This window comes from Oryctolagus cuniculus, chromosome 6 (assembly GCF_964237555.1).
Source record: "Oryctolagus cuniculus chromosome 6, mOryCun1.1, whole genome shotgun sequence".
In the NCBI taxonomy this organism is placed as follows: Eukaryota; Metazoa; Chordata; class Mammalia; order Lagomorpha; family Leporidae; genus Oryctolagus; species Oryctolagus cuniculus.
This window is the reverse complement of record NC_091437.1, coordinates 88,686,762-88,700,869: the sequence shown is the minus strand read 5'-3', so window position 1 is coordinate 88,700,869 and position 14,108 is coordinate 88,686,762. Positions and strand designations below refer to the sequence as shown.

At 43.4% G+C, this 14,108-nt stretch overlaps 1 protein-coding gene across 17 annotated transcripts in view; it reads right to left on the bottom strand.

Moving 5' to 3' along the window:
* Positions 1-3,817, bottom strand: part of YTHDF3 (YTH N6-methyladenosine RNA binding protein F3) — a 46,276-nt gene extending 42,459 nt beyond the window's left edge. For 2 of the 17 annotated variants that reach the window (XM_017341338.3, XM_051843804.2), the window contains exons 1-3: positions 3,447-3,565; positions 2,946-2,970; positions 1,465-1,532 (exon numbers count right to left, since the gene is read on the bottom strand). Coding sequence is in view for 2 of the 17 variants with exons in the window: in XM_008255568.4 (XP_008253790.1) it covers positions 2,946-2,970; positions 3,447-3,470 (49 nt within the window). In the remaining 15 variants the exon portion in view is untranslated. Of the gene's footprint in view, positions 1-1,464; positions 1,533-2,945; positions 2,971-3,231; positions 3,319-3,446 lie in introns of those variants that run through there. The other 15 variants (XM_051843803.2, XM_008255569.4, XM_070075092.1 and 12 more) reach the window with 15 other exon arrangements.
* Positions 3,818-14,108: the final 10,291 nt, after the last annotated feature.

The following is a 14,108-nucleotide window of genomic DNA, read 5'->3' as shown; positions in this document are numbered from 1 at the left end:
AAGTATGTCATCTGGAGTGATCACACGTAAAGGCACAGCACACTTTAGTCCAGCAAGCAAAAATTCTACTTGTTAATACATAAATAAATATAGTAATCAGAAGTCAGCATTAAATCATAGATTAATAAGGTAAGTAGCATCCTTAAAATTTTACTATTCTTTGGTACCACCCTAGCAAAGAATAAAGAAGAGTTCTGATATCTAATATTGGGATAAACTATTAATTAGAAAAAGATTTAAAATTACTGAACAAGTAAATCTAGAATTATTATTTATATGACAAAAGCATTTCTACCTTAACAAAGAAACTGATAACGAATTTCCTTTAGCTCCTTTAGTGCACTAAGACATTAAGGATGTACAGAGAAACACTTAGCAGAAAATCAAAGACTTTAAAGCCAAGTGTTGGGCCAATGCTGTCAACTGAAAATTCAGAAAAAAAAAAAAAAGCATCTCTGAAATTACACTAAGCCAACTAAAAGGATTATGCATTCAAAACTTTAAATGACATGAACTTCTCATAGATATCTATTTTTCATAAACTTGCTATGTTCCAAACTCAAGATTTACTCGTATTGTTAGAACACTGAAGTTCTAGTTCAAAAGTAAAAGTAACTTTGTTTCTTGGTTGATAAAAGTAAGCATAACAATCACAATGCAATTTTACTAGCTTGAAAATGAAGTCAGCTAGACAAGCAAGTTTTTATCAAAAACAGACACGGCAATCTGTATCAGTGATGCCTTTGCCTTGTAACATATGTGTATTTGTGCAGCATGTGCCAGCAGCAACCATTTCAAAGCAATTTAAATGATTATCAATACTTTTAGTCCAGCAGTGTTTTTCCCCCTACCAACACTCCATGCAAGTCTTCCCAACAGCTTAAAAACAGACTGAGGAAGGTGAAAAGAAATTCAGCAAATATAATGGCTCCTGAAGCAGTAGACTATGTTAATTAATTATACAATCTTTATATGCAGCAGGATTTATGGTTAGTTATCACTTTTACTTTACAGAGGGAAAATTCTGACAATAAGGATTAATGTGTCCAAGTTCACTTAGTAAATAAGTAGCCACAGAAGTATTAGAACTCATGACTCCAAGGAATCCCAATCCATCAAACCTATCCTTGGATAAATTATGCACTGAACAGTATCGTGGGAAAAAAAAAACTGCTTGGAATAAAGAGCTAATCAAATAAATATACTTCGCATGTCCAAATATACCTAATAGAAGTGATACTGATAATTTTTTTAAAAAATCAAGAAAATGTATATACTATTGCTCAACATATAATGTACTTTACAGTTAACATAATATTAAAGATGTTATTAGCACATATCTAAGTGAAATGACCATGTCATTAATCAAATTTACAATAATATACTACTGGTTTACAATGCTATAAGATGCTCTATTCTGTTTTATCAAACAAATTAAGTACTTCATAGAACTTGTGTACTTACCTTAAAGCAGGTAACACAAAACACTTAGTATTTCAAATAGCCTTGCAAAGTGCCACCTCCCCATTGATCTAGGATAAAATAATTTACGCTAGGCAATAATGACCACAGATTTCACATTATCTCCAAGTCTACATACTTCCTAATGGGCAGACTAGCAAAAAAGGAAATTATTGGATCATTCTTTTGAACTTTACAAAACTTTAAAAATTTCACTTAAAATAAACCAACAATATCCAATTCAGAGGTATATATGCTTAACACAGAAAATAATTCTAAAAATAAAATAAAATTCTAAAAATAAGAATTCTATATATTTATACAGTTCAAGAAAACATATTTAGTCAAAAGTAATAAATTTAGTATCTTACAGAGTGCCAAATATCTGGTACATACAAATTCTTATATAAAGTGTACTACAACAGACAGGAAATTAATCTGTGCATACAGAACCTATTACTTTTCAAATTAATCAAATTTGCAATAATAAATAAAACCGTAAGAAGAATTTACAGAGCACCAATAATGACACTGAACTTACATCTAGATGGCCATTACAGATTTTTTATTCTAAGTTATACTTTGTTACTGAAATAACAGGAAGCACCATTCCATCTAGAGTAATTTCAAGAGCTGTTAGTTATAAATATATAATTGACTGTAATGCTATTTATACTGGCTGTATCCCAAGAAAACAGTTACTGTTCTATACTTACTAATGTCACATGACCAGTATGATCTTTCAGTCAGCTGACTACATCGTTCAATATTAATAAATACAAGAGTTTTTTTTAACACTCTACTTCCAATAGTACTTTCACTAAGGAGTAAATCACATCATCCTTGTAGAAACCTTACAAATTGCTTCCTCTCAGCCCTCAGTAAAACAGTAGGAGTTATACCTTGCAGTCAGGACTACAATACAGCAAGATGACACTCCTGTTCAGTTGTGACCTCTCCCATCTGCCTCCCTACAACTCACTTCGACACTGAATCCCTGATTAACAACAATTTTCATGAATGCAACACAGAATACCATGTGAGTTTCATGTTCCAAAGTATTCCTGACATGTCAAATCAAAAATGTCCACTTGCAAAACATACTTGTCCACAAACACATGCAGAAATTTTTGTGGCAGCAGTTACATAACACGGATAAACTGGAAAGCTAAAGCAATATCACCACATTCACGATAATTGCTGCATAACTGGAATACCACTAAGAAAACTGTCTCTAATACCGCTTTGGTTCCCATAAAACTGGCTTCAAAGCAGGGAACTACCGAAGTTTTTTTCTGGATAGCACGCGACTTAGCTGTTATGTTTCTCTAATCTTACACTAAAAAAAAAAAAAAAAGAAAGAAAGAAAAAAACCACACACACACAAAATAGAGCAAAAATAAACCAAAATCCTCCTCACACTGTAACGTCAAGGCAGCACTGAGAAATAAATAAATAAATAAATAAATAAAAGCCAAGCTCACCTTTATTTCCTTGCCCTTTAGGTCTCTGTGTAGCATAACGAAAAGGTGTGGTAAAGAGAAGGAAAAGAAAAAGGAGGGAAAGTCTGTTAATCAACGGCATTAACAAAGACAAGCTATTTTAAACAGTCCGCGTAGGAGTAAAACCCACCATATCCTGCACAGCCACCAATTTCCCAACCACCCCCAGTCTTGAAGCCTCCCACCCGCTACTCGGAGTCCGTCGCCCAGAGCTCGCCTGGGCTCAGCCCCACGTCTGCCGCCCTCGGGATGCCTCCTAAAGCCCTACCAGCAGTCCTTCCTCCCACCCAGCGCGGCCTCGCGCCCGCCCCGGCCGCAGGCTCCCGGGCCCGGGGCGCCCCGGCCCGGACCGCAGCAACTTGCGCCCGGGGCACCGTTATGGGGCCGGCAGCGGCGGCGACGGGGAGGAGCCCAAGCCCCACGCGAGGGTGGAGCTCCAGGGCTCGGGCCTTCGCCGAGCCTGGGGCCTCTGCTCTCCCTCACCTGATCCACGCTAGTGGCTGACATTCTTCACCGCAACCCGAGAGGAGCCGCCGCCGCCGCCGCCGCCGCCTGGGCCTCTCCCCGTGCACTCACAGCAGTTGGCTGCCGCCCTCGGCCTAGTGATTGTTCCAGCCGCCGCCGCTGCCGCCGCTCGCTGAAAAGCCAAAAGGAGGGCCTCGCGCTCGGGAGTCGGCGGAAAGGACCCGTCTTTCCCGCTTGCACGCTCCTCTTCTCCGTCTCGCTCTCCGCTTCTCGGGTCCACAATGGCGGACAGGCTCCCTGGTCTCACTTCCGCTCCGAGCCTCCCTGACCTTCCGCTCTCCACTCTGACGTCCGCGCTCACCTCGCTCTTCCTCCCCCACCCTCCCGCCACGGGCCTCGGCTCCGCCTCCGCTGCGCCACGTCATCGGAGACCGGACCTCCCCCTCCCACCTCCCGCAGCCGGCCCCCGGGCGCATGCGCCGCCAAGGGACGCGCCAGTTCGGTTGCCGGCGGGGACTGCAGGGTCCCGAGCGACCGATTTTCCCGTTGTCCTCGGAAGCGGTGAGCGGATCCAAGGCGGCGGCGAGGGGGCGGGAATGCCGGCCGCAGCTGGATTCCATCGCACTCCTGGCGGGAGGAGGGTCGGGGCGGGAGGCGGTGGCTGGTGGGGACTTTCGAGACCGGCTGCAGGCGTGGGAGCTCGCGGCGTGGACGGAGGCTCCGACACCGCTGGAGCCGTCCCCGGCGAACAGGCCGCGGCGTCTGGGAGCTCCTCCAGGCGTCGTGGGCGGCGGGGTGACTCAGCCGCCCTCGGGACAGAGTGCTGGGCGGTATCCACGAGCCAGCTCGTGCAGCGGGGGTGGCTGGGCTAGGCCTGTGTCACCCACTCAGGTAAAAGTGCACGGGGGGTGTGCTTGGCTGGTGTTGGTTTTCTCTAGACCCCGGGAACGTCAGGGCTTTGCCACCCGGTTGTTGGACTTGGCGATTTGACTTTGCTCCCTTTTGCTCACGTTCAGTTAACTTTTATGAATGAATAAAGTTCCTTGGGAAAGATAAACATAGTTACAGGACTTTTTCCTGTCTTAAAAACAGAGACAAAGTTGTACTAGAAACTGGTAAAGTTAACTTTTCTACTTAATTGGCAAAAACCAAAGTCAATTTGCAACACCTTGAAATTTTGATCGCGGTGTTGCTGGAGCTACGACGAAGATGTCATGCTTTTACAAGTGAGTGGGTTTCATGTGAAGCAGCGGTTTAAAATGACATCCTTTCTTACTTCAAAGCCGTCCAATGAGTGAGAATTTGGAAACAAAAATCACAAAATTGCAGAATCCAATTAGTGGGTTACATAGGAGCAGCGTTTTAGAAGCACTGCATAATTGCATTGAGACTTAACCTTGAGAGGCAGCTTTGTATGAAAAAGGCGTTAATATATAGTCAGCCAGCTTCTGCTCTTGCAGTCTCTGCCACCGGTTTCAGGCTGAGTACTCTCCCGGCTTGCCCGGCCCCCCTTTCCCAAGAATGCCCCCATCCTCCCAGCTGTGACTCAGTCTCCACTTCCATCTATACCCTTATAGTGTTAAAGAGTTTGCTTACACAGACTCTGAGTGGGGGAAGTTGAGGGACTGTGCAGGAGGAAGCTTATGAAAAAGTGCAGGCCTTGTCTTCCACCTCAGTCATCTTACAAGGGTGACTTTGTGGAAATCATGGCAGCCTGAGTTTCAATTCTAGCTGGGCAAGAATTGTGTTTATAACCTTGGGAAAGTCAGTGAACCCTTCTAAGCTTTAGCTTTCTCGTAAGTAATATAAGGTCACCTGTGTGCAGTTCCTGGCACAGAGTGAGCTTACGACGAATTGTGGCTGCACGGTGCTAGTTCTTGTTGTCTTCACTAAGTGATTCCCAGAAAGATAGCAATATCTTACATTTACTGAGTGCTGTTTACATGCCAGACACTGTAATAAGTGCTTAATTCTTCACAGCCTCCTTGTGTGTCAAGTGCTGTTTTAAAAATTGATACACAGTGAGGTTAAGAAACTTTTTTCCATAATAGCACAGCTAAGCACTCTGAAAGACAGGGTTTGAACATAGGCAGTTTGGTGCCAAAGCTGCACTCAAGCCCACCATGCAATACTGCCTGATGAACGTGTGTTTTCTGTCATTTCTGTCCCTTGACCAACTCATTTTTTCTTAGCAATGAGGTATGAACTTACAGAGTAAAGTGCCAACTACCCTTATATATAAACCCACTTAATTATATTAAAATATTTTAAGTTAACCTGGGAACTACCTAAAGCCATCTCTATCTGCCTTCAGAAGTATGCAGATGGTATTTTGGAAACCTTTCCTGCAGAATCCAGACACCAGACAAAATTACACTCTCCTGCAGGGCCACTTGTTATGTCGGCTTCTTGGTAAGCACAGCTGGAAAGAGAGAAGACTGCATTTAAGCCCTCATTTACTCCCCTAGCCCGGGTGCTTTGATGCAGTGTGCTTCCATTCTGCACAGCTCTAACCTCTGTGTGACCACTTGTGTCAGTTCATGTTGGGTTTGGCTACAAGTAGTAACAAGTCCAAAATAACAGGAACTGAAATTAGAAGTCTGTTTCTCTCATACAAAAGCAACTTGGAGATAGGCAGTCCAGGGCTTGGGCTGCATGGTGTCAGATGTCCAGACTTCTAGCCTGCTGCTCCCCCCATCCTAATGATGACATGGGCGGCTGTTGGCCACACTGACTGCTCAAATTCCAGCTGTCATACCCACATTCCCATCAGCAGAAGGCACATTTGTTTCCTTTAAGGACATTTCTGTAGAAGTTACATTTCTCACTTCTGCCTACCTCCTGCTAACTAAAATATAGCTTTCTGAAGATGCTTAGGTGAAGGAAAGATGAAAAATATATTCTAGGTGGCCATGGGCTCAGCCAAAAATTAGGGTGTTCACTAAAGGAGGAAAGAATGGATGGTGATAGGTAACTATTTAGCAATAAACTGCATAGCATTTGACCACTCAGTTTGTTACCTAGCAACATTTAATCTTAGCATCAGATTTCACCAGTACCAAAGCCAAAACTTCTAAGGCCTTTTGTTAACTTTAAATAACAAAGTAAGTGAACCAAGCATGGAAAATTCCACTTGAGAATTGATTGATGTGTATTTAAAAGGAGGAATCTTGAATGTCATGCTTCAGGTAAAACTACTGATGGGTGAGAACACTGCATAAAAGCCTAAATAAATAGATATTACCTGAAACAAAAAAAGCCAATAGCCTTTTCGCACATACTTGTGTTTACTACAGGGAAGTTTAGAATGGCAAGAAAAAAAGTGACAGAAAGCATCAAGTTGTGTTAAGGTCTCCCTGAGGCTAAGTCACCCAAAGCACAGATTCTTGGGACCCAGCCTGTATTTAGTGAATCAAAAATTATAGGATTAAGGCCAAAAATCTACATTTAAAAAAAAAAGGAGCTGGTGTTTGGCCCACTGATAAAGTTGCCACTGGGGATGCCTACATCTCTTTATCAGTGTGCCTGCTTTGAGTACTGGCTCCTCCACTTTCAAATAAAATAAGAAAAACATATTGTTTAAATTTGTATTTATTTTCATCTTATTTGAAAGGCACAGAGACATCCTCCATCTGCTGACTGGAATGCCCACAACAAATGCACTCAGAAATGCTCCCCAACAGCCAGAGCTGGTCCAGGCCAACACCAGGAGCCCAGATCTCAATTCAGGTCTCTCACCTGTCAGAGATTCAAGTATTGAGCCATCACCCAGTGCCTCCATTGGATAGCCTTAGCAGGAAGCTAAAATCAAAAGCCTAGTAGCTGGGACTTGAACCAGGCATTCCAGTGAGGGATGCAGAAGTTCCCAGTGACAATTGCTACACCACATGCCCACCTCAACAGCTGTTTTATTTGGGAATAATTGTAGACTTACTGAAATGTTACAAAGATAGCATAGAGAGTCCCTGTAGGACAGAGAGACAGGGAGCAAGTGAGTCACGTGGGGGTAATTCCTGTTACCTTAAAGCCAGTAGAGTATGGATGTGGTTCCTCTTGTCCTGGAGACAAAGCAGACCTCCTGCCTGGACCAGGTTCATGCCAGTTTAGAGGCCAAGGTGGACCTAAATTGACCCTCAGCTCATTATATGTTCATTGTGATATCAGTATGCTAAATGATATGCCTACTAGCCACCATGACAGGAAATACCAGAGCAAATGAAGAACAAAAAGGAGTGGTATAGCTGGATTCTGGGAAATCTCCACCTTCTCCGAAAAACCGTGAACATTCCTCCCCTTTCTTAGCATGCATTTCTGTTCATTAAACAACCATATAATATTAAACTCAGTTAAGAGAAGGGGCCACTGCCCTCAGGGATCTCCCACTCTTCAGTGTGTACTTCAGCTTTCTCAGTAAAACACTTGATGCTTGATGGCTGGTGTTGTGGCTTAGTGGGTAAAGCTTTTTCCTGCTGTGCCAGTAACCCTTATAGGTTCCAGTTTGAGTCCTGGCTGCTCCACTTCTGATCCAGCTGCCTGCTAAGGCACATACAAAAGCAGCAGAAGATGGCCCAAATGCTTAGGCCCCTGCACCCATGTGGAGACCTGGAAGAAGCTCCTGACTCCTGGCTTTGGTCTGGCCAACCTCTGGATGTTATGGCCATTTGGGGAGTGAACCAGTGGATGGAAGATCTCTGTTTCCCTCTCTCCCTCTCTCTGTAACTCTGCCTTCCAAATAAAATATATAAATCTTTAAAAAAGAAAACAACAACAGAAAACACCACTTGATGCTTGCGTTAGCTATTCAACTTGGTTATGAATTCTTTCTTGGGGCATTTGGTAGAGTGGTCCTTGTTTGGAATTTGGTATTTTCTCATAACCAGTGTGAAAGAAGTGCCCTAAAAATCCTGCAGGGCATTCAAGAGAAACACCTCCCGAGACTTGAGGAATGTCTAGACACAGCTCCGAATCTTAATCTTATCTACCAGGTCAGTTTGAACTTGGGTGATGTGCACAAAGGATCTGTTTTCTCTTAGCCTTCTGGAGCAACCTTAAGCAGTCCTTTGTTCTTTCTCTGTGCTTTCCTTATCTAGTCCCAGAAATGTCCTCCTTAAAATATATCAATAGCCTTCTTTTCAAACATCTGTTTCCAGATACAGTATCCTCCCTGACTCTGAAAGTGTAGCCAATCATATTCTAGTCTTGAACCAGTAAGAAATTCCAAACCCAAACCTGAGAGCCCACCTTTTCAGGCCAAGCCAATTTAAGTGTGTAACCCTCATGGAATGCATAGATCCTGACTAGAATTTGGTCACTTTGGTACCTGTCCCTAGATTCCTTGACACTTGTTGGACTTGTTCTCCTGGGCCTCTGTCACTTGTATTCTGCCCTGAATGGCCCTTATATTAACCTTTTTACATATTTTATTTCTACCACCACTAACCTGGGGTTATGGGTGTCGGCATTGTGATGTAGCAAGCTAAGCCTCTTGCTTGCAATGCCAGCATCCCATATGTTTGCCAGTTTGAGACCTGGCTGCTCCACTTGCAATCCAGCTCCCTGCTAATGAACCTGGGAAAGCAGCAGAAGATAAGCCAAGTGCTTGGGGCCTGCACCCACATGCAAGACCTGAATGAACCTCCTGGCTCCTAGCTTCAGCCTGGCACAGTCCCAGCCACTTGCGAGTGAACCAGCAGATGGATGATTGCTCGTTCTCTCCCTCTATCTCTCCCTCTATGTAACTGTCTTTCAAATAAATAAATATTTAAAATATTGGGGTTGTGGATTTTAGGGGACAGTGCTACAAGATGAGGAACCTTTCAACATATCCGGCATCATACATGACATTAATATGACTTGTCATTGGTAATGTTGATCATTTGGTTAAGGTAGCACCTACCAGATTTTTCCCTGCAAAATTAATATTTTCTGGGGTGGGCATTGTGGCACAGAAGGCCAAGCCAACACTTGGAATGCCCACATCCCATATTGGAGGGCCTTATCTGAGCCCTGGCCTCTCAGCATTTCCAATCCAAATTCCAGCTAATGTGCTCAGAAATTGGCAGGTGATGACCCAAGTACTTGGGTTCCTGCCACTATGTGGGAGAACTCGATAGAGTTCTAGCTCCTGGCTTCAGCCTGCCCCACCCCTGGCTGTTGCAGACATTTGGGGAATAAACCAGTGGATAGAAAATCTCTCTTTCCCTGGCTCCCGCCACCCCACCTGCCCACCCTCCTTCCTCCCCTCTACCTTTCAACTCCCCAAACCTTTTTTTTTTTTTCCCAAAAATTAGTCGTTTCATCTTTCCATATCTAGTCTTGGGAACTGGGTCATTAAATCCAGCCAACACTCAAAAGATAAGGGAATTAAAACTCCACCTCCTGGGTTGGAGAGTACTGTGAGAGGACAAAAACACAATTTAATTAATTAGCTTTATTTTTAGTTTTTTCTAGAGCCTCATATCATTCTATAAAATAGAATAAGTATTCCAAAAGGCTGAGCAAAGGAGGTTAGTTCTACAGATAGAAAAGGGCCAAAGAAAGCAGAAACCACCACCACTGTAACTAATTGTTAGAGAAAAAGAACAAGAACAAGAGGACACAGACCACGAACTCAACAGCTGGAGCAGGTTTATTCAGAGACAAACCTGAGAGGGACCCATTACTGAGACTAATACATACTAGGAGTTTATATAGTCAGGGCTGCTTTTGGTTATGGATGGGTGGGCGTTAGCTGGGGCTAAACTGGTTTGTGGGAGCTTTTCAGACTTGTCAGGCATAGGTGCTCCCAAACTTTGGGTAGGGCCAACTCCTGAGTTGGTGGTATGACTGTAATTCTTAGAGAATTACTTGGAGGAATTTATAGATTCAGAAATTGTCAGGGGCAGGAGGCGGCAGTTCTTTCTGTAGTGTAGGTACCCATGTCAACCTGAGAGTTGTGGGCCCTGTGGGAGCAGAGGTGTGTAGGGAAGACGTTACTAATTTTAATGACATGAAATGTACCTAGGGAGGGTGTCCCTTGAGTTTAGCAATGATAGGGACAATATCACTTAATAGGGTCCATTCTATTTTGGCTTTAAAGCAGCCTCATTTTGTTTCAGATAGACCCAGTCACTGGGTTGAAAGGTGGAAATATAGTCTAGAAGGTAGAGGGTATTGCTTGGGTAGATGTATGTCTGCATAGGTCCATAAATAAGAGCATATTTCATTGAGAAAAGGGAAGGTAAAAGGAAAAGAAATGGCTTCAAACTTATGGAGGAGAGGAAAGTCTGATGTGAGAAGATATCTCCCCTTAGAAAATTTTAAATGGATTGAGCATTGATGGTTTCTGGGGAAGAGATCTAATTTTTTTGTTTTTTAAAAAAGATTTATTTATTTATTTTAAAGTTAGAGTTACACAAAAGGAAAGAGAGAGAGAGAGAGAGATTGATCTTCCATATGCTGGTTTACTCCCCAAATGGCCACAAAGGCCAGGGCTGGGCCAGGCCGAAGCCAGGGTCAGAAGAATCTTCCAGGTCTCCCACATGGGTGAGGGCCCCTTGGACTTTGGCCATTTTCTGCTGCTTTCCCAGGCACATTAGCAGAGAGCTGGATCAGAAGTAGAGCAGCTGGGCCTCGAACTGACACTTACATGGCTTGCCAGCACTGCAGGTGGTGGCTTTACCTGCTATGCCACAATGCTGGCCCTGAGATCTAATTCATAATAAGGCTAAAAGATGGAGTTTTATCCAGTCTAGGTGGACTTGGACTGAGAGTTTTGTCAGCACTTGTTTTAAAGTTTCATTCATCCATTCTACTTTTCCTGAAGAGAGGAGATGATAAGGAATGTGGAAATGCTATGAGACATAGAGAGAAGTTGATACTAGTTGAGTAATTTAGGAGGTAAATTGTGGTCCATTATCTGATTGGATGCAGGGAGTCCAAACCTGGGAATAATATCTCTTAATAGTACAATAGAAACAGTGGTGACTCTTTTGTTGGTAATGGGAAAAGCCTGCACCCAACCCGAGAAGATGTCCACCAAAACCAGAAGGTAACATAGCTGTTTAACTGGTTGCATATGGGTGAAGTCAATCTTCCAGTCCTCTCCCAGGAGCAGTCTGCGGGCCTGGTGAATAGTGAATGTGAGTGGTCTGATAATGGAGCTGGGATTAACAGTATTACAGATTCTAAATTTCTGAGATATGGTATACAGAGTCTCCCTTATAGTGGGAATCAGGTGTATGTTTGATTTTAGAAAATTAAGAAGAGAGTTTAGGTTTGAATGATATTGAGTGGGGAAGTTTCTTAGAAAGGTAACTTAGAAGAGGGGAATATTAGTTTATTGTCTACAAACCACCATGAGTTCTTGGAGGCCCCTTGCTGAAAGTGAGAGATCTCTAAATCTGAATAGATAGGAGCCAGGTTGAAGAGAAATAACGGGAAGTCTCTTGTAAAGGATTGTCTATGTCACCTTTGGTAGGCTGTAGAGAAGTTTAGCAATAACAGAGAAATTGGTACCCAGATGTGAAAATAGCCCACAAGTACCAAGAAAGAGAGGAGGTCCTGCTTTGTGTGTAGGAAAGAAAAGGAGGGTATTACCTGTTTTCAGGCCGGAGGAGTTGTGCAAATTTTTGTGTCATGAGAAGTCCTAGAAAAATAACAGATATAGAGTTGAGCCTTTTCCTGAGATACCCTTTAGCCTTTATCAGCTAGAAAATTTAAAAGGCTCGTGGCATATTGAAGACAGGTTTCTTTGAGGGGCTGCAAAGTAGAAGGTCATCAACATATTGAAGAAGAGTGATGAATGAAAGGTTGATAGAAGCTAAGACTTCTTGGATGGTCTGTCCAGAGTAATGGGTACTGTATCAGAAAACTTGGGGTAGGACAGTCCAGGTAAGTTGTCAGGAAAGGCAGGAATTGGGGTCAGACAAGTTGAAGACAAAGAGTGCTTGGGAGGCTGAATAGAGAGGAATTGTGAAAAAGGCATTCTTTAGGTTCAAAATACAGAAAAAAGTTGTGATTATTTGAGAGGAGGATATGGGGTTAAGAATGACTAGATAGGTTGGATGAACAGAAAAGTTAGTGCATCTGAGGTCTTGTACTAGGCAAAAGGAGCCAACCAATTTTTTGGTGGGAAGTATGGGTGTGTTGTGAGGTGAGTGGGTAAGGACAAGCATGTGAGCCTGAAGGAGGTGGGTCTATGATCAGTTTTAAGCCTCTGTGGCCTTCCAGACTTAAAAGATATTGAGGAACAATAATAGCTTTTGTGGAGTCCTTTAGGAAGATGTGAACAGGAGTATGGTGGGTGGCAGTTATGGGATGGGATATATCCCATACTATAGGGTTGATCAAAGGAAAAATGGAAGGCAGACAAGAGGCCTGGGATAGAGAAGTGGGGAGAATGGTCTTGATATGGGTAACAAACATATGGGTTTTGTACCTGGTGGAAATGGAGACATGCTCCTGACTGGTGAGGGGCTCTACCCAAAAGGTGGGTGGGGACAATTGGGGAGAACAAGAAAGTAGTGTAGGAGGGAAATATCTCCAAAGGAAGAATATAAAGGAGTTTCGTTCAGTTTTCAGTAAGGCCCTCCATGCCAACAACAGAGACAGAGGAAGGAAGGATTGAGCCACACTATTCATTGAAAACAGGTAAGCTATTCCCAGTATGCACCAAGAAAGAGATCCACTTGCCAGACACTGTCCTTATCACCCTTGGGTCTGTGGACTCATTTGAAATGGGAGCTGTTGAACCCAGGCCGCCTCATTGTGTTAAGTTTAACAAAGATGCAATGCCCTGTACCAGAGCTGGGGGAACAGTAGGCTGTACCAGATTGGGAGGGCATTCCTCCTGGTGGCAGTCCATCTTCCAACGTCCCCATTGTTCACAGTTGGGACATGGTTTAGTGGGAGGTCTTGGGTTAGACCAGGCCTTGGTCGCATGCCCAGTATTGCTGCATCAAAAACAGGCTTCCAGAGGGCTAGGCCTTGGCTTGAAGTTGGGAATTTGGTGGATTAGAGAGGCAAGCATCTGATAACTTTAATTTTGTTTTTCTCCTTTTGAATCTTTAGTTTTCATCCCTGTTGTTAAAGATGTGAAGAGCCCCATTGGTGAGGTCCTTTTAGACTATCCTTCAGCTTTTGGACTTTGTGTCGGCTGTCCCAGGCCTACCAGGATATAAATTGGAGATGTAAAAATGACTGTCCTCTGCAATGGGAGTCCATATTGGTGTATTTTACCACTGCCTCTGTAAGGTGGAACATAAAGAGAGTGGAATTTTCTTTGAGTCCGTGGGTGATTTTATGAAGCTTGTCACAGTTGACCTGCTTATGGCCATTTTTATCATAGCCAACAACAAGCAGGAAATCATGATCTTGGGCCGATAGCCCTGGGCTTCTGGGTTGCTTGCTAGGTCCAGTCTGGGATGGGGCAGCCCTAGGGACAGTGTGACTGGCCTCTGGGTTATTATGTGGGGCTTGGTGGTGTGACTCGTCTGCCTGTTGTCCAGCAGCAAGCCAAATATGTTCCCATTTGTCTGGTGTTAAAGTAGAGGAGAGAATGAGATAGAGATCCTGCCAAGTTAAACTGTAGAATCATGTCAGGCAAAGAAATTCTTTATGATACTTTGTGGAGTTCTCTGAGAATGAGCCTAAGTGCTCCTCAATTTGACTAAGGTCTGATAAGGAGAAAGGGACATGGAC